The sequence below is a fragment of the Brienomyrus brachyistius genome, chromosome 5, assembly GCF_023856365.1.
Source record: "Brienomyrus brachyistius isolate T26 chromosome 5, BBRACH_0.4, whole genome shotgun sequence".
Lineage (NCBI taxonomy): Eukaryota > Metazoa > Chordata > Actinopteri > Osteoglossiformes > Mormyridae > Brienomyrus > Brienomyrus brachyistius.
The window spans coordinates 26,048,301-26,073,343 of NC_064537.1; the positions used below are offsets into that span (position 1 = coordinate 26,048,301).

At 39.0% G+C, this 25,043-nt stretch overlaps 1 protein-coding gene across 4 annotated transcripts in view; it reads left to right on the forward strand.

The window, feature by feature from the left end:
• Positions 1-1,082: 1,082 nt before the first annotated feature.
• The window catches only part of LOC125742377 (trinucleotide repeat-containing gene 18 protein-like), a 61,394-nt gene continuing 37,433 nt past the window's right edge, over positions 1,083-25,043 (forward strand). For 2 of the 4 annotated variants that reach the window (XM_049014313.1, XM_049014315.1), the window contains exons 1-3: positions 1,083-1,254; positions 2,620-2,948; positions 19,347-19,517. In XM_049014313.1, coding sequence (XP_048870270.1) covers positions 2,738-2,948; positions 19,347-19,517 — 382 coding nt within the window. In that variant the 5' untranslated portion in view covers positions 1,083-1,254; positions 2,620-2,737. The other 2 variants (XM_049014314.1, XM_049014316.1) reach the window with 2 other exon arrangements.

The following is a 25,043-nucleotide window of genomic DNA, read 5'->3' on the forward strand; positions in this document are numbered from 1 at the left end:
CCAGACGACACGGTTTCCAGTCCAGGGTGAGTGGTTGAAGACGAATGGATTGACAATTCTCATTATAAATCTTTAAACCATAAGTTAATATGTGATATTATATCGGTTTATTAAAGTGAAACTTCTCATGTCACTTTTACAATAATTATCATTGTTTATACCATGATACACCCTATAACATATTTTAGGACATTCAAGTAATGGGACAACATGAAACGACAGCTGGCCACTGTAAATGACATTGCTGAAATTAATAATTTGCTATTATTAATGCGTTGATCTACTGCTATGAATTTAACTAGCTGATTATAGCATGAAAAACACGTTGGTACGTAATTGTACGTGGCCTTAAGACGTAGTTGCTATTATTTAAACTCCCAAGTCACATATACTTTAGCGTGTATTTCGTTTAACCAGACCGAACTGGCTGCAGATCGCCCGCTGTGTGGCAGTAGAATCCCCATTTTGAAGCTCGAGAAAACATTTCCCATGTCACCTAAATAGTAGCTCTAATTACCGCCCCATTGATACACTACCCACATCTATGCATTCTTGATCACGTTTCTCCTTTTGTGATTTGCTGTCATTGTACTAAATGTGTTTCTGCGTAATATGTACTTGAGGACACTCTCATATAAAAAAATAAAAACTCACAAAATACAAATGAGTATATTATTAATAATTGTAGATGTCAAAAATAAGGATGCGTTGTTATACATGTTCGAGAACGTATCAACATGTTTCACTAAACCTGATTTTAAAATATTCTGAACAGCTCGTTGATTCTCTCCCACTTCAGATTTCTTCTGCCGTGCCGATTACCAGTCAAAGAATGGATTAAGTATCTCCTTATAGAAATGGTACCCAAATATCTCCGCAGCCCGTTTTGATCACCCAGTCTTGAAGAGAAGAGTCCAGAAAACCCACCAATTTCCTTGGTTCGTAATTGGTTTTGTAGGACTGGCAAAGAGCCAGCGTGTTTTCATTAAATTGACTGACACATATATTACCCAATTGCAGAGTTTTTTTTTTAACGATCCCCCCCCCCTCTAGATTTAATGTGGGCGGGGTTGGAAAAAAAACAATGCTTGTTTCATTGCTGTGGACTTCTTCGCGAAATACTGTGCGGGACTGTAAACGGGCTTTTGCGCCGATGTCAGTTTGCAGCATGTCCACGGATGGTGTGCTCATGGAATATACTAAATCTGTTTGCAAACTTTAGGATTTGTCGGATTTTATGGGACTTCAATTCGAGTAAGGACTTGGTATTTAGATGTAGCGTACTTGTGCAAAGAAACCAAATTCATTACAGAGTTGCAAGTGTATTCTACGTTTAACGTGTGAAAGTTAATAAACGTTTCAAAGCGTATTGCCAGACATTGAAATTCAGGCGTCCGATTAAGTAATGTAGAATATTATTAAATATGGCAAGATAATAATTAAATGTAAGGCTTTTTAGGTTGTCGCAATAGGAGCTTTTAGTTTCAGTTAATCTACATAAATAGCTTGTTAAAATTTCGTGTTTTCCGTTTTGTTGTATGACATCTGGTGATTGGAGTGATTGCGTGACATAGTCTTTTAAAAACAAATAGAGATTGTCCATAAAAAAAGTCCCAGATGTGATCTACGCAATTTTTGCATGTACCTTTGGGCTATAGCTGCGCATGAGACGAACTTGACTTACGGGCATAGGGCAGACCTTTATCCCACCAATACAAGTCTAGCTATTTTATGAGACTGAAAAGTAAATTATATACACAATTGCAATAACTGAGTTTTCTTAATGTAACAATCTGCACATATTTTTACATTTAAGAATGTAATCCAAGTTAATTAGCAGTACCGAATTTATCTTGGCTGCTGGAACGTGGTTGTCTTCCAGGTTCATGATTAACTGATGCATGTAAAATGAATAGTGTAAGCATAACAAATGAGAACACACAGCCTAGAATAGCGTACGTCTGTTTTAGATGTGAAAGGACGAAGGGGCATATTCTGTATTCACTATTACAGCAATCAGTTATTACCTAACGTTGCTGTTACTAAGTTTCGATTCAGATTGAAACGGCTTCTTCCTTTGCCTTTACGAGAAGCGATTCATTCACGCGTCTTGGTATTTGATACGAGCGTTTCGTAACAATCTGTAATTTCAATGTATTTTTTACATGCGACCGCGCGTTAATATATATTCAGAAACAGTAACTGACGAATGTTCTTATAATAAGATGAAGTCCCTATCTAAAGAGAAAGAAGTTTAAAAATGTGTCTCAGAGTAAAGGGAGATGCAGCTTTGTAAGGCTCTCCAAGCTTTTTTACGTTATTTGTAAAGCAAACAATTCAGCAGTGACATAACATTATGCAACTTAGTGCCAACGTTTAGTCAGTAGGACGCGTAAAGTTTACGCCAGCGTTATCGATACCCTTCTTGCATACAGTAGCAGTTTAGCTGTAATATATAAACTGCGTATTCTCGTTTGACAAGATGGTCATTTTGGTGAATGCAACGACACTGAGCTAGGATATGCGTGGTTAGATTTTGTGGATCTTTTACTGGTATTACTGGTTTCATTAAGATGTTTGATTGCTAATTATATTCTGAATATTTTTATTTTTTTGTAGTTTTTAGATAAGCAGGAATGCCTGACGTGGAGACTACTTTTCACGGAAGAAAGGATTGTCTAACACACTAGTATTGCCTGGAATTGCCTTTTTGACCGTTGGTCTTGATCTGTCTTGGATGATGGATGGCCGAGATTTCGGACCCTCTCGATCTGTACATGTACCCCCACCATTGCTTTCTGGGGTGGGTATGGAGTCGCACCGACTCGGAGCAACCACCATTCCCGAAGGAATACCCCAGTCCCCGGGGCAGTTGGGAACGAGCCACCCGATACTTCTTCACACAGGCAAATATCTTCCATCGGCTATTAATCTCCATTCTCATCACAGTAAGTGTTTGCTTTTTGTCATAAACGTAAAGAAAACGCGAGCGCATGCCGAGACCATTCAGAAATATCAATTAATTACTTGTAATTGTTGTGGTGTCCTTCGCCTACAGTTTGGGTAGTTTGCGGGTCTTTTTAGTACGAAGTAATTCATCGTAGCGAAGGAGAACGTGACTTACATATTTATGTTAGCCGTCTTGTAATAGATTAAATGTGAGACTCTGGAGTATGTACCACTGAAACGATGACAAAATTTGTACGTAGGCCTATTTTATACAAACCAAAACTTTTAATACATTTTGGTGCATAGAAGATGCAAGAGTAAATGATTAAATAATTTGTTTTTAAAATTAAACATAATGTTAAACGTGTCTAGAAAGCATTGTCGTCTAATTAGGAGGGCAGCTGACAATGAATGAGCGAATGGGGTATTTCACGTATTACTCTTTTCCCCCTGTATGTTTAGGCATTTATTACAGTAAAGTCCTCTTCTTACCGTTTAGAGATAGATATCAGGCGCATTCTTACCTACAGTGTAAATATCCATAGGCCTATATTTGTTAGCCATAAGTAATGCTTTGAGAATCATCATAAAAAGTAATAGGTGTGGTGTAAAATGGGTATGTTTCGCATAATGGTGGAGGCCTTCAAGCAGAATTTGTCTGGCATGTGAAATGAGAGAAAATGGATGTTTATAATACAGACCCTGATATTAACTGCATGTATTCCATTGACAGGAATGTAGAGTAATTACAAGTTTCAGTTTCTTAGTATCAAATAAATATTGTTTTCCCTGTCCCATTAGAAAGCTCTCTTCTGACTGGTAGTGTTATCACTGCAAAGTGATCTTAAAAAGTTTTGTAATGCTGGTGGTTTATATTTAAAATTTCAGTTCTATCCACTGACAATACGAGCAATGCTGTGTAGGCATCATATGTCACTATTTAGGGATATCATTTCATTATGATCAATATCATAAACAGTACTGTATGTGTATCATTACACAGTGTGGAAATGAACACCCAGAGAAAGAGGTTGTGATTTAAAATTTTTGAAGAATATATTCAACTGGATCTGGTGTAAAAAATCACTTCTTACACTGTGGGAAAATTTGGGCAGAAAGTCAATCATTAAACACTCTTGCAAATTTTGAACTTTGGAGGGTATCGTCCTTATTGGCAGACAGGTTGGTGGGAACAGAAAACAGCTGTCTGCCCTTATATAGATCTCGGATTTCCTGTTTGAAACTGTATATTTGTAGATTTCTACAGTACATACATTTCTATAAATGATGATCATCTTACAAACCCAGTCATTTTTGTTGTTTCATTTAGCTGAGCTTGAGTCATGCCTAAATGCAATACTATGCACAATATCAAAATTCATATCAGGCAGAACCTGGTTTAAAAAAAAAATCTTGGTCTATGTTTTTGCTTTTTTGATGAAGTTCTCAAAATTAATTGTATAAGTGAACTGCTGAGTAAATTGTTAATTTTCCAGAAACCAAAATGGCGGAATTTTATATATGCGTCCTTGTTGCCTGTTAAAAGAATCTTGATGGCACAGTGATTTTTATTTTTATTAGGCCTTTGTCCAGGCTGATATCACTGGCTTTCAAATCTTTGTGTTCCTCTGCAGAAGTGTGCAGCCCAATTATAATTCATGAGCACCATGATGTCATAAATTCACCAGTATCACAGGAGTGATCTATGCAAGTTGAATTCTGTTTATATGTAGTGGAAAGTTTTTGGAAGAATTGGAGGTTGTCAGCCAGTAAGGAATATGTATGCCAGTGTATGTTTCTAACCTAATGGGCTTTTCATTCTTCCAATGCCCAAGCTTAAGTGCAGAAAATGTTTTGTCCTAGTTGAAATGACGTATTTATGCCCTGCACACGGTTTTTCCACAATATAATGGTATAGCCCTAAATTCTACATTTCTAGTATGTGAATGCAAACCAAGCTGTGAATTTTTAAAATAACCAGAAAATCTTTTAACGGTTTGATTCTCTCTGCGTCGGACTTATTGTATGATGTAAGCAACATGTGAATGTTCTGAAGATCTATGGCGTGCACAACATTTTTCTTTTTCAGTTAGTTAACTTTGGGGAAAAAAAATTATGAAATATGTAATATCTGTGGTAAAATGATAGTTAGCTTTCTCTTCTTACCTTTTCTTATAGGAGAATGGTGAATAGGAAGATTGTCAGAAACAGATTGTGAAAAGTCTAATGACATTTCAGTTTTTTAAAATGGGCGCTGTCACACATGGGAGGCAGGAGAAGCTGTACATTCACAATCTAGCCTGTTGAACTCCTTGGAACTCTTTATCGAGAATCTTTGCCAGTTTTCTGATTGGCAAAAGGAAAAAAAGCTGATTGTTTACCTTTCAGGGAACCTCTTTTGAAAGCCACCTGCTTGTGAAGAATGTCACAGTGTGCGAGAGGTGAAATCACTCCAGATGCCCTCTTCAGGGTGGTGAGGGGAAGTGGAGGAGAAACCAAGAAAAGTGTTTTTTTTTTCTTGGCAGCCTCTGTTCTGGTCCCATCAACAGAGCGTAATAAAGAGGTAGAGGATGTGGATAAAAGATACCCTTACCGGCTGAAGAGGTTTTCTGTTTAGAAATGGCATGCCTACTGACTGACAGCTAGCATAGTTCCAGGAGAGGCCCCAAATGAAGAGCAGGGGAAAAACAGATCAAACAATCGTATGCTTTGATGAATTTTTCTTGACTGTTTGCTTTGGGCATGGGGCACCCCGAAATTAAGCAATACATTGATTTCGATCTGTGACTTATAGATATACAACTGTTGAGGCATCAGTCTGGAGGAAAAAAATTTATTGCACTCGTTGTTCAAAAAAAGATTAAAAGCAATAACAAGACGCAATTGTTAATGATATTTTGCATTTTGCTTCCTTTGTCTCAAGAATCACCAGGTGCTGTGTACTTTGGCTGCTAGGTGTGACCAAGGTCAGAAAAGATGGATAATAAAACAAAACTGCTAGCAAACCTTATTTTATTTTAGGACAGCTAGCTGGAATAACAAATTAACCTTCACGACAGTATATGCATTTTAAAGTAAAAATACTTGCTGGTCCTGCCTGTTTTTTTTTTTCTGTTTCAGCAGTTTTGTTTGTTTTAAGCGACTGGTTGCGGTAATCAGGTATTTCAGGTGAGGTTACTAATCCGTATGCTGGACGGCAGTTCTTTGACCTCTTAAGCTCTTTTCCTCATCTCGGAACTGAAACAATTTGAGGGGTTATGCTTCTGTGTTATTTCCCGAGACATTCTCAGAAAGCTTCCCTGACAGTCTAAAATCCCTTCGGAAGCAAGAGTAATACCAGTTAAGGCAAACCCACAAATATGTCGCATTTCATCATTACGTTATTTTCTTGACGTGATATTATCGGAAGCAATTTAGGCTGCTTGTGGTTATTGAAGTGTTAGCAGCTACTGGTTTGTTGTGTTTCTTACTTCAGATTTGAATCTGCAACCTTAATTACATTTCCTTTGGCGTGCTGTATGCATACTGATTATGTTTGCCCTTCGTAGGGGATAAAATGTGCGTAACATTATCTGAAAGCTGTATTGGTCAAGATTCTGTTTCGCAGTTTTAAGACTGAGGGTTTTAGTGAGCTGCTTGCATGGGTCTGTAGGTGAAAGTGTCTCTGTGAGCAATTTAAGCTCCCTTACGAAAAACATTACATATACATGTTAACTAGCAGACCTGCATCTGATTTCCCTATTTATGCAAAACTACTACTCTCCACCAAAAACCCTGCTTGTCAGGGTGTCATATTCATTTTGAAACATCAGGCTTGCTCACTCACTCTCTTACATACAGTATTAGTATAGCAAGAGATGGGGTTTAAAAGCCCAAGCGCTGATATGTGGTTTCCTTTCTCATCATATGCATTTTTCTCTCTTTTATCCCCCCTCATTCCTTTCCTTTTCAACCGCTTTTGATAAAAACGCTGGTGTGATACAAACAAATCAGAGGTCACAGTGGATGATTAGCAGCAGTACCGGTTGAGGACGGCCGACACGAGCTGTAGAACGACGTTTCTGACAGTTTCCGCATTCTGGAGTGTTGCGTGTCTGTTCCGCTCGGTGCCCGGTGGAGAAAAACCTAATTAAAGAACAGCTATTTACGCTTACAAAAACGCTGTCTCAGACCTCCTTCCAACTATAAAGCCCTTGACAGTTTAATGGGCCTGAATTATTTAGTGCATTTATTTATTAAAGCTGAATTGTGAAAAGAGATCTTTGAAATGTGGTAGGAATGAGTAAACTATCAAGTGTTGAATTCCCCATTCAAACTTGTCTTTACTGTAATTTAAGTGAATTGCCAATAGTAGCGTTTGGTTGTGGAATTCCTTTAAACTATACACTCAGCTGCCATTTCATTAGGTACACCTATGCCCTTTTGTCTACAGAACCACTTCCAGATCTGATGAGTTCTACATTCAGAGAAGCCTTTCTGCAAACCCCTGAACTTAGCCCTTATTCTCTTGTGGCCTTCTTGTTAACTTTGTCTAGCCATTCTCCTATGACCATTAGTAAGGTCTTTTCAGCTACATATCTGCCCTTGACATATGTTTTTTGTTGTTGTTGTTTTGTTTTGTTTATCACACTGTTCTCTGTAAACTCTAGACACTGTGGGTCCTGAATATCCCAGCAGGGTGACTGTTTCTGAGATATAGAACCCCCCATTTGTGCAATCAACATTCACATGATGTTTATAAATCCCTTAAATCATGTGATGTTCTAAAGCTAGTTTGCACAGTCATCTACTGATTGTGTATGAATGGTGTGTATATGTATGTATGTATGTGTATGTGTTTAGTCTTGGCAACACTCTGGAAATATGTGTCTGTGGTTGTCGTGGATCTGGCATTGTGGCACCAGCATTTATAAGCAATACAGCCTGGATTAGAATCGTGGCATATGTTGTCAGATACAGTATGAAGGTTACGTAGATGAAACAAGAGCTTTCATGCACGGTGCTAAATCCTGATATTATACGGCAACAGCTGCACATTGTTTATTTTGCCATATTAAAACGTCCCAAGCCAGTGAATTTGACTTTTTTAGGCTTGTCTGCTGACAGTGATGTTCCTAGTGAGGTTCCCCTGTTACACCCATAGTCTATAATTTTATTAGTAGCAATGCACTAAGTATAATGTGTATAAAGTATAGTGGTGTGGGTACGTTTGTGTGTGTGGGTGGGAAGAGGGGTGTAACTAGTTAAAAAAATAAAATAAAATACTGTTAATGGTTCCTCATTTACAGGTGTTGTTGTTGGCATACAGTAGACTTGTTTTCAGCTTCTCTCCTGCTGGTTTGTAGTCAGATGTTGTGATTTTTAAGTCAGACCATAAAAAGCAAATAAATACACTGCTTTCACAAATATAGATGTAAAGGCCATGCACTGAATTTAGAAAGATGTCTTTTTAAAGTAGTGGGTATAGCTGTTGTCTTTCTATAAGCCTTTAATCTTTCTGTATTTTCTGTTAAGGGTTTAAGGGAATTACACACCCAAGGATTATGTACAGAGTTTCCCTTTTGCCCTTGACAACTATTAAGCAAGAGCTCATTAATGTCTTGATTTTCACATCATGATGCACCTACAAAACGAATGATTTGGAAAAAGCTTTTTCTTTATCTTCTGTTGAACTGTCAATCCATTAAATTAAATTTTAATGAAGAAACATTTACAGTGATACTTAATGGCAAATCTAATGACCTGCTCGGAATTTAAACATGCACAGTAACACTGTATAATAATAATATAAAAAGTGGCAAACATCATAAATATGTATATGTGAGCACAATACAATTCCATGTCAGTTTATATAAAAGCAAACAGTGCTGTTGTACTGTAAGTATGTTGATGAGATGTACCTCTGTTTACTGCTTAAATTAACATTTGCCATTTAAATTCCACTGGGAGATATCGCCACATGGTTTTGTGAAAGAATACAGTAATTAACCATTATAAATTCAAAGTGTTCTACTGGTAAATGTACTATTTCTTTCACTTGTACTTCACTTTGGTCGAAATTGTTTGGTAAATAGTTTTTTTAGCATGCGTCTTATCTGTGATATTTCATTTACCTCCTGTTTTTAATCATTTGGATTTCTTTGGTTCTGCTTGGGCTACTGGAAAATGTTCGTGGCCTGTTTAAGTATGCAGTAAGAAAACATGGCACATGTTAAATTTTATCCAATCAGAATAATTTTTATAATTATAACATCATCAGCAGTGTGGCACTTCATACACCTGCCGTTTCTGTCGTTTCAATGATAATCACTCCTGAAAAAAATAGGCTTGGTTAAATAATTGTAGTATGTAAAAAAGACTGTTAAAGTAATTTTATCAAGCAAAGATTGGGAAATCCATTCTCCATGTTGGAAATATTTAGTGCCCTGAAGGGAAGCAGTGGTATCGTTATGAGACGAGCACCTTCCTTAAGTGACAAATGAATGTGGTTTTATTGGTTGAGCTATGTGGGTCAGGGACTCGAGGTTGTGCAAAGGGTCGCAGTAGTGGCCTAGTTGGTGACAACGTGGGTGTAGCTCAGGTCTGACAGAGGGGATAAACGAACAAAGAACTTTACACGGCTCACTGCAGTTACAACAGCAAAGTTATTTGAAATGCTGACCCTTTGTGACGAACCACCATGTTCTGTGAATTTGTTTTATTTGGATTCAAGACCGTAATTTCTCAAGCAGCAACTGAACTTTCATGTGGAGCTTCAAGGGATACTTGGAACGGAGTGGTCGTGTATGTAGTGCTCTCTTATCTTTACTCGCATTATCTTTTGAATGACTAATCAAAAACAAACAATTGTGCAAGATGTCGGTATCAGATTCGGGGGAGTGAGGAATTGCATTTTCCTGTTCTGTTTGCCAATGTAAATGTACTTCAGAGTTCAACATGCAAGTGGTTTATCAAGTCTTGACGTTAGCTCCCTGGCCTGTGCTCAGATTTTAAGCTCCTTCAGTAAGTACCAGAGATGGCCTTAGGCTTCGACTCAGTATTTTTCCATACGGTATCATTCCATGCAAGAAGACAATTCTAAAAAGATGCCCTGAATTTAGAGATGTTAGGGATTTTTTTATATTTTTACTGTGTTAAATCAAGTGCTTGCACTATTGTTTTTTTTGTGCAGAATTGAATTGAGTCACCTGTAGTGAATTGCATTCCTGACAGTGGTTTGGGCTGTACTTTAAACACTAACTAAACACCAATTAAATGCTACCTCCCATATATAAAATTGACAGGATAAATATGGCAAGTAATGATAAGGGGCATTTAGTGTGCATGTATGTACATCCATGTGTGAATTTTGTCTATGCATTGTTAGTCTCCATTCTGTCTGCTGATTATTTCCATGATATGGATAACAGGAGTGTGTGTAAAGTCTTCTTTTCTGAGACTGCATGACACTTATATCCCCAAGGAAAAAAATATTAATAACAATAACAGTAGTATGGTATTTCTAGCAGTTACACTCCAGAATAGTGCTGTCCCAAGTAAAGTCTGCCTTTTTGATTTGAACATCAGTTGTTATTGGCTTTTTCCCTCAATTAATTTTTATTAAATGCGTCTATGGAATCTATGGAAAATGGATGGATGGATGGATGAATATTAAGGCTAAAAGTAAATAAAGTATACAGTTTAGCAGCTAATCTCTCCTTTCTTTCAATTGCTTTTTTTTATCAAATCTCCACAGCCAAACTTATATTGTTGTGCAGAAAAAAAAGACGATCTCATCTCACTTCTGAGGAACTTCATTAAATCCAGGAAGATCAAATGATTTCCCTTGTTCAGTAAAATCAGCAGTAGGTTTTAACTGTGGCAGGTCCGTGCAGTTTGTGTTGCCGGCTGCTGATGTGGAAAAATAGGTTTCGTTCTCGTTTGTTGATTTTTTTTCCCCCTCTTTTATTTTAGATTCAGCCATCATGTTTACAGATTACTGAAATAGTTGTTTGTTTGTGTGCATGGATTTGCTATCTTTAAAGAACATGTCCCTGCAGTGACAGTAACTGCAAATAGAAATGATAGATATGCAAGTTTGTGCGTGTGTTCTACGCCAGGGTAGGTCCATTTTCTAGATTGTTTTTTTTTTCCTGTCTAAGATATGGCAAGATGAGTCCACCTTGGGGGAGTGGTAGATTATTAAATTGCTGTCAAACAAAGCAAATCCTACAAAATGGCTCTGGTTAAAAATTTTACCCGGTCTTGGTTGAGGATGAAGTTCATTACCTAGCGGTGTCAACTGAGAAGGATCACTTGGTTTTAGGAGCAGTGTGCTAATTTGTGAAAAAGCTATTTTCAACATTTTCTCCATGCATTATTATTGATGATGTTAACTGTTTTTGTGTCTTTGCCTGCCCTGTCTGTCAGCAGGAACAGCATGCAGATGTGTTGCCGGGGAAGTCTTGGTAGGGGGTTGGTGGGAACAGCGCAGGGTGAGGTTGGAGATGATCAAGCACACATGAAGGCTGAAAAGGCAGCCTTTTCACTTTGAAAGGACTTACTGATCCGTGTTCATCGGAGCACAGCTTTGCTGGACAACTCCCTTGTGTCATTATGGCATGGGCTGCAGGCCCAGCAATCTCCTAGGATAAGATCCTCTCCATATAAGATCCTGCTCAGGGGTTCAAGGGGTGGGGGGGCATGTGTGTGTGTGTGTGTGTGTGTGTGTGTGTGTGTGTGTGTTGGGGGGGCAAGTAGGGGAATGAGCTCTGTGCTGTTAGTACTCGGCGGCTCATTCCGCATAATCAACTGATAACCTTAAATAAGCAAACCTCTCAAATCTAAGCAAGCTGGTACAGACTGACAGAGTCTCAATGCAAGGTCTGTCACTTATCTGGCAGAATTAGCATATGTTATGACTTGTGGATATTCCCCCTCTCTGCTGTGAATACTAATACGCCCTGCTGCTTGTTTACAACCAGAGAGCAGATAGAACGCACCTTTTGGATCAGATGGTTTTTGGTCATTTTTGAGGTTCTTTCTGTTTGGGTTTGTTGTCCTGTTAGTAGATGATGGTCTCGAGATTTCTTACCATTGTCGGTATGGTAGGATGTGGAGGTATGTCTTCTGAGGTGCTATTTCAATCGCAGGGCAGGAGTTCATATGCACTGGCAATAGTATACTGGACAGGCACACTAGGATTATAGCGGTGTTGCACATCACAGTTCACTCCTGGCCTCTGGTTCTGGCTTCCATCTAACATAGGATCAGAGTGTTCAGATGAGTTCTGGCTTGTGAGAGTCAACCTTGCCGGTGAGTTTGGGCCAAGAGGCCCCTGATAATGGACTGGTGCTAGAAGGCAGATGTCTCGAAGTCCCCATTGTATCTCTGAGCCGTGGATCACTGCTGCATGACACAGGAGCTTCTCTGACTGAGTCTTTGTGCGATGGCCGGCCTTAAGACTTGGTCTTGGTTATTCTCTTCAATGTTCTTAGTGTTTAATTTCCTGTTGCCCAAGCCATGCTATTTACAAGCAGCATCACTCATTCCTGTGCTCAAAAACCCCAGTGTTGTTTCTCATGTGGAACAACGGAGGATTTTTTTAAAAAACTTTGCCAGTACCTTTTCCTAACATGGTACAATTGAATGTTGAAGTCCTTGGGTAAACTGTCAGATTATTATAAGAAATATTTCTTATTATAAGTCTGTGCATAATTGCCAATTGAAAGTTCTCAAATTACATATTCAAGGATATAGCTACAGATAACAATTGCTGGCTGTACTTGTTAATCTTTTTTCCCTATTTTAATGTGTGATTTATTTATTTATTTTTTTTGTTCTGTGTTCTCCATTAAGTCCGCCATACCGTGCTTGTGCTCTGCAGAATTATATCTGTAACTACAAAGGACTAGAAATGGCAACAGCTTTTGATAAATGCCTTATTTGACGTCTGCTTATGAACAGCAGCAGGAGAAACTTATTAAATTGTAATTTGGTGATAAGTGATTTGAAAGCTGATGAGATTGAGTTTCTCAGACATAAAGCCCCGTGGCTTAGCAAACAAGGCTGTAGTTTAATTTCTTCATTCTGTATCGGGGGAACTTGGTTTCCGCTTTCGCATTCTGGCATAGCCTCTGTGCCATTTCCTTCATCTGTACTTGAATTTTTAGTTACTTACTTTGTGAAAAAGAGCTGGCTGAAAATTTTACTCAGTAAAGGCTCATGGGAGAGGAATTGTTTGGAAAATGTGTATTTTTTTTCTCACTCTCTCTGAAGTATCAGACTTCTGTGTGGACATACACCCTTGGCTGTTAAGTCTTCTGTCAGCGTGCAGTTGCTGTGAAGTAGCAGGAACTGAGGGGAATAGCAGGTTAATGCAGTACTTAGTAAATAAAGACGCTGACCGGCCACACTGACTCAGCTCTCAGACTGACTGCTGTGGATCAGCAGCCCCGGTTTCTGCTATATGCTCATGTGTTTGCAGAAATTCTTTTCAGCGCTTAAACCTGCTGGAGTGTGTTTATGTAAAATTTCTGGTCATTTATTCACATTCAGGATGTGTCTGTACGGTATTTCTGGATGCTTTCGCAGTATTTTCGAATAACATGTTAGCCTTACATGGTTTTTACACCTAATTACACCTAGTGAATTACTAGCTTACCTAGTTATTCATCAATTTTCATTCATTAGTCATTTTATTTAATATTATACTACAAGGAAAGAAATTAAACTTTAACTAAGGAGTTCCTTAGGAATAGTAATAGTAATGACTACAGATACAGCTTTAATATAATCTGTTAAAAAGTAGGATACAACTAACATAAAACAGATGTACTTTTCCTTAGTTCTCACTAGGGGTAACAATGATGGTTATTTTTGTTTCAATCATGGATTAACCTTGCCAGAAATCTTCTGCATGAGTTCATGTTCACGTAAACCCTGAGTTGCCACCTTAAAACAACAAAAATGAGTGAACGCTTATTTGTTTTTTGTGAAACACCATAAGTCTTGCTTTTTAAAATGTAAATGCTGGAAATAACATACTTGCAATCATGAATGACAAAGGGCAATATTAATCATAAACTAGGCAGATCTGTATTTCAGTAGAACAAGATATATAACTACTGTACTTCTAGCAATTATTTTTAAAGGGAGCACATGGGTGTATTTTGGCTATAAAGCATTCCTCAGGTTTAATTCATATTTGAATTTATATAAGCCCATTCTCCCTCAACCCCTTACAAACAGTAGGATGAGAGCTACTTTATGTGTTAGATAAGCTGTACCACAATAGATACAATCACACGGGAAATACAATTTATTGTTGTAGGCGTAATGAATTCTAATTTTCTCTTATTTGAATTGGCGGCAATGCAAATTCATGCTAATTAGATGGAATTTATTGTAATTATCAATGTACTAATCATTTGCAAGTGTGGATTTTTATGCTGAAATTACATTTCATTCTGAGCATTGTCTCTTTGGAAAGAACTGTAAACACCCATCTACTGTGTCATTTTATACCTGGGATATCCCTTTGTTAAAGGCCTCCAGTGTCCTCTTAGCTTCCATGAAAGCTCATTATGAATAAACGGTGTATATTGTTTCTTTATCTGTGAGTAACTTGACCTTCACATGTTTTCAGAAGAAGCATAATGAAAAGGCAAGCTGTTTTCATTGCACTGTCCTCTACATTTACCCTGCCTGTGTGCTTATTCCTGTGGAAAACCAGTTTTGTTTTTTTAACAGTAATATAAAAGGGAAAAAAAGATGTTCTGGAACAGTTACAGGCAAGATGTTGTGTTGTCCTACTTTTTCGCTATTCGTGCGTCGAAGGCCACACCTTAGAGGCTGCAAAAATAGATGTCCAGTGTTATTCTGTTAACCTAGGGAGCTTTGAGTGTAGTTGAAGTAGCAGATGGAAACTCTGGACCACGCAGACAGGGCAAAGGTCTCTCGGCGCCTGGGGGAGGGTGTGGCAACCCCTTGCTTTGTTTTCCGCATCCATTTTGTAATACTGAGAGACGTTTGTTTAATAATGGACGTGTTATGCTATGCAGATCGTGTCGGCTCGAATCCCTGTGCATTTCTCTCCCTTCCTCGGAGATGAAAGCATGAAGGGTGAAGTGCCCCAGTGTCGGGACATGTCTCTGTACCACACGTCATTAAGCCAGGTTGTGTAATTGCAGCCCAGCACAGAAAATCGCAGCAACGCAATCCGGGGGTCACTTGCATTATTTAAACAATGTCCGGTGACCTGTAAAACACCAGGCCTAACATAAATACATCAGCCAGGCTTTGAAAGACGAAGGTCATGCAACAAATGTGTCTTGTTAATGCACACCGAGATGTCACACTCACTGCAAGGGAGGTTAATGCTGATGTCTGCACATGTGGTTGACCTTCCAAGTGAACGATCCTGTGTTGTCCCCGTTTTTCCCATTCCCTAGTGTTTAGCATTGTTTATTCATTTTAGGAATGATTCGTTTTTGTTCTCTCTGTCATCTGTAGCTCCCTCCTAGCCACTGTTGTTCCCTGCTACCGACCAACCGAGCAAACCAGGCTGAGCTAATATATGGGATGAGCGAAAAATAATATATAAACTGTCGAGCTCAGACAAAGAATGTTGATAAAAGCAGAATGAGGAAAAGCAATGCGAAGCATATGAAAGAGAAACAGCCTTCAATGTGTCCTCTGCTCCACTCTATAGTGAGGAAGTCCTGCAGCTGGTGGTTGCTGAAATCAGCACGAGCAAGATGTTCACCAAGAAATACAAGAATGCAACTGTTATTATGAATATTGGTGCAACATGAGTGACCTGAGAGAGCAGGGTCGTGTTTTGAACAGGAGTAAATAAAAAAAATTAAAAAACAAATCTGTACGTGAGAGGAAGTGACATGTAGCTGTCAGGAAGGCGGGGCAAACCAAATAGTTAACAAGAAGATATAAGTACATATCAGGAAGCATAGTAACAGTAACAAACGTGTTTTGACATGCAGCTATGTTGACTGAGGGTGTCTCAAGCCTTTTAAAGTGATTAAACAGAATTTCTGCACACCGTCCTGGATTGAGTCCTGTCAGGCTGTCATTGCAATGGAATTTAGCCCATCCGAGTTGACTTGTCAGGGCAGGAAAATCATGCTATATGTGTTGCGTCCTGTGGCTGCTATCAGGAATCGGCTTATGTGTGGGTGTATTTGTGTGCTTATAGCATCCCTGATCTGAGAAAATATGTCTTTTTTCTGTTTTGGTTCATTAAAGCAGTGGCACATAAGAGAGCCTGCCGTTTAAACCCTGTTTATTTTTATTGAAAGGCAGCACTTTTTGTTTGAGGTTTATCTGACATATAGAAACCAGCAGTGGCCTAAATAAAATCCAGAATGTTATTGCATTAATAATGAACCGCAAATGCACTACATCTGACAAAATTAGATTCAAAAACTAGAAATTAACTGAAAGTAATATGTGCTGTTTCTTTTTCCTGAAGTGCATTGTACATTGTGTCTTGGCACAGATTCAGTGTAATCTGTTCAGGTTTTGCTCTACTTATAAATGTCTAATTTTCACATTGCATGCGATTAACAAGATTTACAACATACATTCCTTTACTTAATATAAAAACAGTACCATACAGTTTTATTGTAGTCCCTGTAACCTAGTTATGTTATATTAAGGATTCCTTGGAGATGTTTCTTGTCTAGAGTATTTGGGTTTCAATAAAATGCTGTACACCAGTATTCTTAACATATTCCTATAGCAGACTGAAACGGTGACCCTTTTTTAAATCTATTCTGAGCTCATTTGAGTCAGGTCCTGACATTTTTGATTCATCCCCCGCTCTTGTCTAAGTTTGAATATTTGCTGAATTTGAGTGTTTAAGCAAATGAAGATGTTATGTTGTGCATGCATGAATAACAGGTTAATTAAGAGGATTTTTATACGTGTTGTAGCAGAAGGGCTGCTTTGTACGACAGATGAAGACAGAGTGCTTGAGTGTTTTAATGGCCTCATTTTTCTTTGGTTTCCTTAAAAACCTTGAATGCTAATTAGACCCCCCCACACACACACACACACAGACACACACACTCGCTAATTTACAACTGCTTTGTCTGTAGTGAGTTCCGTAGTTGTCTGTATTTAATTATGGGGGTGTTGCAGGGGTTTTGGGAAACCTCAATTTCAGGTCTCTAGATTGCTATTGAGGTGAACACTGTCAGCAATTATGACATCCCCCCACTCTTCCCCACCACCCAGTTTGTCAGTGATTACGCCCTGTGGCCGAAATGAAAAGAAACACAGTAAAAGAAATTCCATTTTAGCCCTAAACCATCTGACCTGCTGATCTCAATGAATTTGAAAATGTCTCTAGAAAAAGAAAGGAGTATAATCTGTGTGAAAAATGTCCTCCTAAGACATGTGACAAGTTGTGTCTTCTATAAACTTTGGAGATCAGGGACATTTTAAGAGAGTCTGCATGGCTAATTGCTTGTGGATGCCCTTTTACATTTTCTTTAAATGTCTTCCCCAAATTGTTTACAATCTTGTCCTGTTTACACACTAATTTGCCAGAGATTGAAACCAGCTGTCTGCCAGGTAATCCTCCTTATTATGCAACATGGAAAAAAAACTCAAAAATACTAACAGCAATAACAAGATTGTAAGCAGCTCCCTAAGAAATACACTCTCAAAACTGTCTACTTTAGTAAACACTAATGTTTCTGTGTTTGGGTTAGTGTCCCTTAAGGAAAAAAAAAAACACAAACAAAAATTAGCTTCAATAATATTTTCCCCAGCCACAATATTTTGTTGCCATTTTTGGCAAAATACCTGTTTTTAGTGCAAATTTTAGCCAATTCTGCCTTTCCGTCTGGTGTGGTTACTTTGATTTACGCTAGGTGACCCATTAAAAAGAAGCGTATAGAAATGATCGATGGCTCTGTTTAATAACATGTATTTCTCCTGTGTCCTTCTCCCCTGGTATTTTTATTAAACGTTACGTAGTGTTTTCCGTACCCTTGATTTCATAATAAAGGTTACTGAGACACATTATTTATATTCCAGGTTGGAACTGCAGGAACGTTAGCGGGCCAAATAAGGGTGTTTCTTGGGCCAAACCCTGGCATGCCGTGATGGGGAGGAGGCGGGGGGTTGGCATGCATGCGATGGGGGCCTGGGTATGTCACTGATGGAAGGAGAGGAAATGCATGTCATTAATTTGCAGGTTTTGCTAGTCCTGTGGGTGTCTGGGGCAGGTGAGAGCCATGGCAGTTTCTCTAGTGCCTCTAGTGCAGAAAAGCCACTGGACCAATACAACAACGCAGCCAGTTTGTTCAGATTCGCCCCACCATTACCGGGTGTTTTGACCTTACATATGTTAGACATGAGACCTTCTAGCATTTCACTGGAGAGGTTTTTCATGCACTGCTTCGCATAGGAGGTCACAGAAGCTAACTGCATAATGCATGTCTGTGGCTGTGTATGTATATATTACATTGTTGGGAATAAATGTCCCCACAATGTGATAAAAACCTGTTCTTTTGACGTTGTGAGGGGGGCACCTTTATGGTCCCCACTAAAGTAAACTCAATTTTATAATAATCCATGACTGCAATCAAAAAACTAAAGATGACAAAAGTCTTGTATTTTGCTTGGATACTTATGGTTAAGGTTAGGGCTGGGTGGGGGTTAAGGTTGCCATTGTTGGGATTACAGTTTTCCCATAGAAATGAATGGAAAGTCCTCACAAAGAAATGGATACCTAATAAGTGTGTGTGTGTGTCTGTGATGGTTTGAAATACAGGCTGGCGGTGTGCCCTTTCTATCTTTCCAAAGCCTGCATTTACATTTATGGCTAAGGTTTAGATTTACTAATACTGTGCCGCATTCAAATATAACAAGACAATACAACAGCACAAAGCCAGTCGTCAGCATTCACGTTCTTTATTCCTTCATATTCCTCCTCTAAGATATGTATAATAAAAAGACGTAAACATAACCATGCAGAGAGAGGAATGCATTCCTTTAGGTTAGAATTATTACCTATAACTTACTAAAAGTGAACACACAGACGGGTTTGCTTAGAATGGCAAGGGCTCTTAAAAATGTTTTTTAAATTTTCCTTGGTGAAAACGTTTATCAAAGGATTATTCCTTCTACACGGCCAGCCTTCGCCTCCAGTAGTGAATAGTGGTATTTTTCTCTATTTACATTATTCTGAATTAAGTGCTCTTATGGTAGCCCTTCTTTGGAATCCATTATCTGTAGTTGGTCTTAAGTGTCAGGAGTAGCTCCGAAACGTGCCTCTCATTCCTGTTATACATTTTGTACATTTTGAAACGCAAACAGCCTCGCTCGCCCGCTCACTTTGCGCAAGATTTATGTAATGCTGTCGGTTTTCCTCCTTTTCTCTTTCTCAGACGATGCCTTCACAGCCGGCTCTAGCTCCTTTCTCTACGTTAGCAGTGGGCTTGCTGGCTCTTCCACTCATCACAGGGCCCACACCCACATGACCCCTGACCCCTCCTTCAGAGCCCCAACCACATCCAGCCTCCAGATGGCCGAGCCTTGGTCCTCTCACCCTCCTGAAGGTAATATCCAGACCCCGCTTCTGAGTCTGTAAATCTCCTAAGGTGGAAATGTGGTGAGGTGTCCGTCTGATGCATAGCAGAAGCGTATCCTCTCTTTGGAGAATGTTTGGCCCATGGAAATGGATGGATGCTGGAGCTTGTGAAACGGCTGTGGAGTGTTGTAAGAAGTCCAGTCATCGGGGGAAGCTAGGGTAAAGTGCAGGAAATGGAGAAGTGTTAAGGTTTGTTCATTCAGATATTCAAATGAGAGAGAGCACAGGACTTTGGAGAATGTATAACATAAAGTTTATTGCTCCTCCTGAGGGATACTGTAGTCCAACAATAAGGATATAGCAAAAGGAGTGTAATGAAAATAGGAACCAAAATGTATACTTGGTATGAATCATAAATGACGGCAAAACACATTTTTCGTCAACTACATCTCAAGAGGTAGTCTAATAAATAACTTAACACAAAATACTTCCAAAATAAACTGCCTAGAAGTGCCAAAATTAAATTTTATATTTATATATTAAACATTTTATGGACACAGGAAAATACCTTTTTCTGAACCCAACTTTTTCTGTGCCCAACTATGGATAAAATCCTTCGCTGCACAGATTGCAAAGTATATTTTTAACAAAGGTGTTCATATCTATTTATACTGATGCAAACTGTAACTGACGTAATTTGAAGTTAATACTGTATGATACATGTATAACTGTAAGCCCCAGTGTCCTGAAACTTGCAGACAGTGCAGCCAGAATGGCAGAACTGCAGGCTGTGCTCTTTCTCATTTACCCTGAAGCTCTTTTGGTTAAGAATAGTGCCTCAAAAATATCAGCCAGTCAAGGCAGCCCCCGTGTATGAATTAAAGAAAAAAAGTTGTACCTAAGAGAAAACAGAAGTTTTGCTGTCCCGAAGTAGGGTAAAATGCTGTGCTCTTTACCCATTGTACCTTTCATTGTGAAGCTGGCTGAATGGCTCAGTGGGTTTAATGAATGGCTTCCCGGTCGTCATCTGTAACTCACTTCTGCTCGATTCTGTAATCAGTCCTCCTGCGATTGCAGGGCAGCCTTTCTGCTCTGTTCTTGTAAAAACGGGCAACTTTGTTGCTGACCGATGCTCAGAGGTGCAGCTGGAGTTGGGGGCCGACGACAGCTGCAAGGCCTGTGGATCTGTCTGGGACCCCCCCCCCTCCCCGCCATGTGGTCTGTGATGTCTCTGGTGTCTTTAGAGAATGAGAGTGAAACCCTGGTGTAATTCCACTTTTTCAAGATGAAAGAGTAAATGTCCTGAATCTTTGTTTACGTGGCTTTACTTGTGTATTGTCATCTTAAAATGAATAGTAACATTGTATTTTATTGTTGTACTAGAGAAGATCGCTGTAAATGCTACAGCAAGTTCTCCAGATACATTTCAGAAGTTTATTTCATATGTCCCTGATTGTATATGAATTCCTCCTTGTAGATGTTATGCATACTTACATATTTCTTTTTTTATCTGCTTGGAGTGGACATACATATGTGCTTTTTCCTTGAAGGTACACGTGTGAATGCTGCAGTAACTCACAACTGGTCACCTGTATTGGTACTACCACTGTATGGTTCTCTCAAATGGCACATCTACTAGATAGCTATTAGAAGGCATTAAAACGGTAAGCGTATAAGGTACAAATGTGCATACTTCGTGATATTATTGGATGAAAAAAAAAAAGTAAACCTCCACCCCTATCTGTTAGTCATTATTGAAGTGTGCAGTCCCTTGTAATGATAGGTGTTTCCTTTGGGCTTCTAGCTGTTGACTTTTCTTTGTATTCTATTGTATTTGGGGGAAGGTTTAGGAAATAGGAGACCCACCTAGTCGTATAAACGTATAAGAACATGTTTGCGAAGGAAAAGATGATTGACTAATATCAAGCAGGATTCTCTTCCACCGGAGAAAGCTCTTCGTTTTGCTGATAATAATAAAATTAAAATTCTCTCAATATTAGTGGGGGTGAATTCAGACTGGGATTCGAATGCTAGCTGAAATTGCCACCATATTCAGGGCAGGGTAGAGTTAGGCATTTTGAAGGTTAATTGTCCAAATCAAATAGTTCCACTAGGGGAGGTTAACTGGAACATTACCCGTTTCAAAATGCATATTTTCCTCCTGCATTTTATTGCACTGTACTGTAACTCTATCCTATCTACAGAAATAGCTACGAAGAGGAATTGCTGAACCTTTCTACTGTTCACTGAGAAGTTTGTATTTGCAATTTTATAGTCATCCCATCTTAAACGCTTAATACATGGGATGAATAGTACTCCTTATTATCCATCTCTAATCCGTTTTGGTCGTTACTTGGTTTTTATCTAATGTGAAGAATGGCCTTCATTGAACTTTGCATGCCAGGTTATCTAATGCATTTTGGTTCAGTGGGATCAAGTGCCAAAGAGCGCTTGGGGTAGGGAAAACTAATTATCTTGCACTTTCTGGCATATGAGAAACAAAGATCGGGTATAGATAAATGAGCTTCTAATCTACAATACTATTTCTATATCTGCATACTTAAAGTTATATATGCACCATTCACGTTGATCACAGTCCATACTATGGAGAGAAAAGAAGATTATGCAGGTTTTGACTTGCATCCAAAGTTTTCTAAAGTGCATATATTAAATACGTTAATGGAATTTTATATTTAAAAACAATCAGAATTCAAAAGATTACACAGAACAAAGTTAAATCCAGTCCAGTGATATGTGCATATCCGTTCATCTGTTTTTTAACTGCATATTCTGGTCACAGTCACAAACGATGTATTTCCTGAAAAAACGACCGCCCAAAATGAAGATCCTCTGTACTAGAGGTTATTCAAGACAAGATAGGCTTGGAAACCATTCAGACTTCCATCTAATTTTGATGTCCACTTTCCTACTTTGGTCTGGCTCACTGTCATCCTTTCTCTGAAAACGGATGCATACATATATGGTACAGAGGAGGGCATTTCCAAGATATCAGATGTTCTCCTGTGCTTCACTGACTGAGTGTCTGGCACCTTTGACTATTGAGTGCTGCAATTAAAAAATGTTAAGACCTTTGCAGTACAGAAACACTTGCAAGAAAAAAAAAATCATGATATAATCAGCCTATCATTATAATTTTGATGTTTTTAAGAATGCTGTCCTCTCATCATCGAAGAAAATCTAAACTGCGTTACAAAATGTGTTTTAACTGCCTGGTTATAAAACTGTGATACAGTTAATCACAGAACACTTTATCAGATGTCTTGCCAAAAGATGCTGCAAACTTATCGACTCTGCCTGTGCTTGTCAATTTATTCTTTTATTCGTGGTTGAACACACCATGCTTCCAACTGGCCAAAAATTTTGTTTCACCATATGCATGCGTGGGATTCCTACTCTGTAGCTTGGGATGAGTTTGGTAAGATCTCACCTGCTGCAAGCAGAGCCACCTCAAACACACCAGCCAGTTAGCTGCACTGCACTGGTGCTCATAAGTCGCAAAATGCCTGCGTTTTTGTAGCGTGGTGGGTCTGTTGTGTTTAGTGGTAGGTGCCTTCGGTTGGTCCACTGCCGAGCCATTCTGTTCATCCATTCTAATCAGCGGAAAAAAATTGTATTCGCTTTTTTGGCCGATGTATGTTCGGTTTTCTTTGAAAGCCTCTCCTTTTTAAGGCTTTTAAAAAAACAGTATCTTGAATGTTTGACTTCACTAGCCACTCTAGACTCTGTATGTGTTCTCTATTTCAAAATAACCCCCTGCTTCATCGGTACTAACCACATAGGCCCTTGACTGGGCCAGAGGATCAGGGGATTTGGCAGGGCCAGACGTGTAGGCTTGAAGGACAGAGAGAGCCTCATGTTGTCATGGATCACGCTCAGAAAAAAAAAACCTGGGCAAAAAAGCAGGCATAACTAATCGCTGGCACGTCCCAGCCAGAAGAGACAATGCAGCTGAGTTGTGTCTGAGACACTGCGCCTGGCGAACGGTTAATGGAGTAAGGTGGGTGACATCTGATGGCGCCGTTGCCCAATGCTACTGACAGATCAAGGACTGTAAAGATGGTGGAGAGGGAGGCTGCTCTACCGACTGGAAAGTGCCTGAAATAGCAAGAAGGACTCGTTCATTGAGTTTAAAACCTAAGTGGCGGCAATCTGGGCGGCCATTCGACAAGAGAGAAGCACGAAGCAGTACTTGCAAGAGCATGTTGTGATGTTTCTGAGAGGAACAGGAGGAGATTGTGGCCAATTGTATGATCCAGTGGAGGCGTATTGTGAAAGGGCACATTTGAATGTATTGGAAAAGGAACCAAAGCAATGGGAGGAGATTCTGACCAACCTTAGGATTCAGAGGTAGCTATTGAGGAAAGGTGTGACGCATGTTTTTTAATGCAATGGGCAAGGAACCAGAGGACAAGGAGGGTGGAGAAGCTAGATCAAGTGCTTGCAGGTTGGAATGAGTTATCCATGTCAGAGTACAATGAAGAAGAATAGAAAAGCATTTCCCAACTTGTGAAATAATTAGCACGTGACTTGTGCCAGTATTACAATGGACTCAGGCCACAGTTTTTTGTTTGGCTGACCTACTGATTTTATGCTAGATATTTTCCTTGCACATCATGGAAAATGCAAGTGAAGCTTATTAAAGACAAGTGCGGGGAAGCCAAGAGTATGCTATATGCCAGTGTCTGAATTCCCGTGTTGTTAGCATAATTAACTTATTCTTCCTTTTAGGCAGCTGCTTGTAGTGTGTTAGTGAACAAGTAACTGTAGCTGAACGTAAGATGGTTTCTTTTCTTGTGACAGACAGATTACTATGTTTCAGGGTTTAGACTGGTGTCCTATCTAATTCTGCATGAAACCATTCTGGCTGATTATACATAAAAGCAACAATAATGAAGGCCTACTTCAGCACATAACATTTAATTGAAGGACATGGTGTATATATCCTGACACAAAGGAACTTAGACCTATTCTTTGTTCCAGATGTTTGTTTATAATAATTTGTCTTGTTTTTTTGTCATTAGTTCAGCGAACAGTCTAAGGAGAATGCTGCAGCCTGTGTCTGTGTGTATGTGTGTGGTTACATAAACAGTGGACAAGTGGTAGTTCTTACTTCCTGTGTCTGTTTGCTGAGGTGACCAGTACTTTTCTATATACACAACATTAGATTTCTGTAAATATATGTCCAGATAGCGAAGGTTTGGTTTTTAATTCAAGTATACAGTCAGTCTAAATAGCAAGCTGGCATTTTACTTATACGGTATAATTTGAGAGATTTTAACAGTAAAGGAAGCTTTTGTTAAGGCAGAGAAATACAAATCTCTCGCACATTGCTTTCTCTAGATGCCGTATGTCACCATTTCTGACGTCTTGGTTCATTCTTATCTAAGTGTCAGTTTGACTGTGGATGCACAAGTATTTTTTTCAAGGTAAATTTAACTGAACAGATACCTTCCAGGGGAGGATTCAGGGAATGAGTATCACATGTGTCAGGTGTGATGTGAAAGGTCTGTTGCAAGTGACGCCAAAAATTACA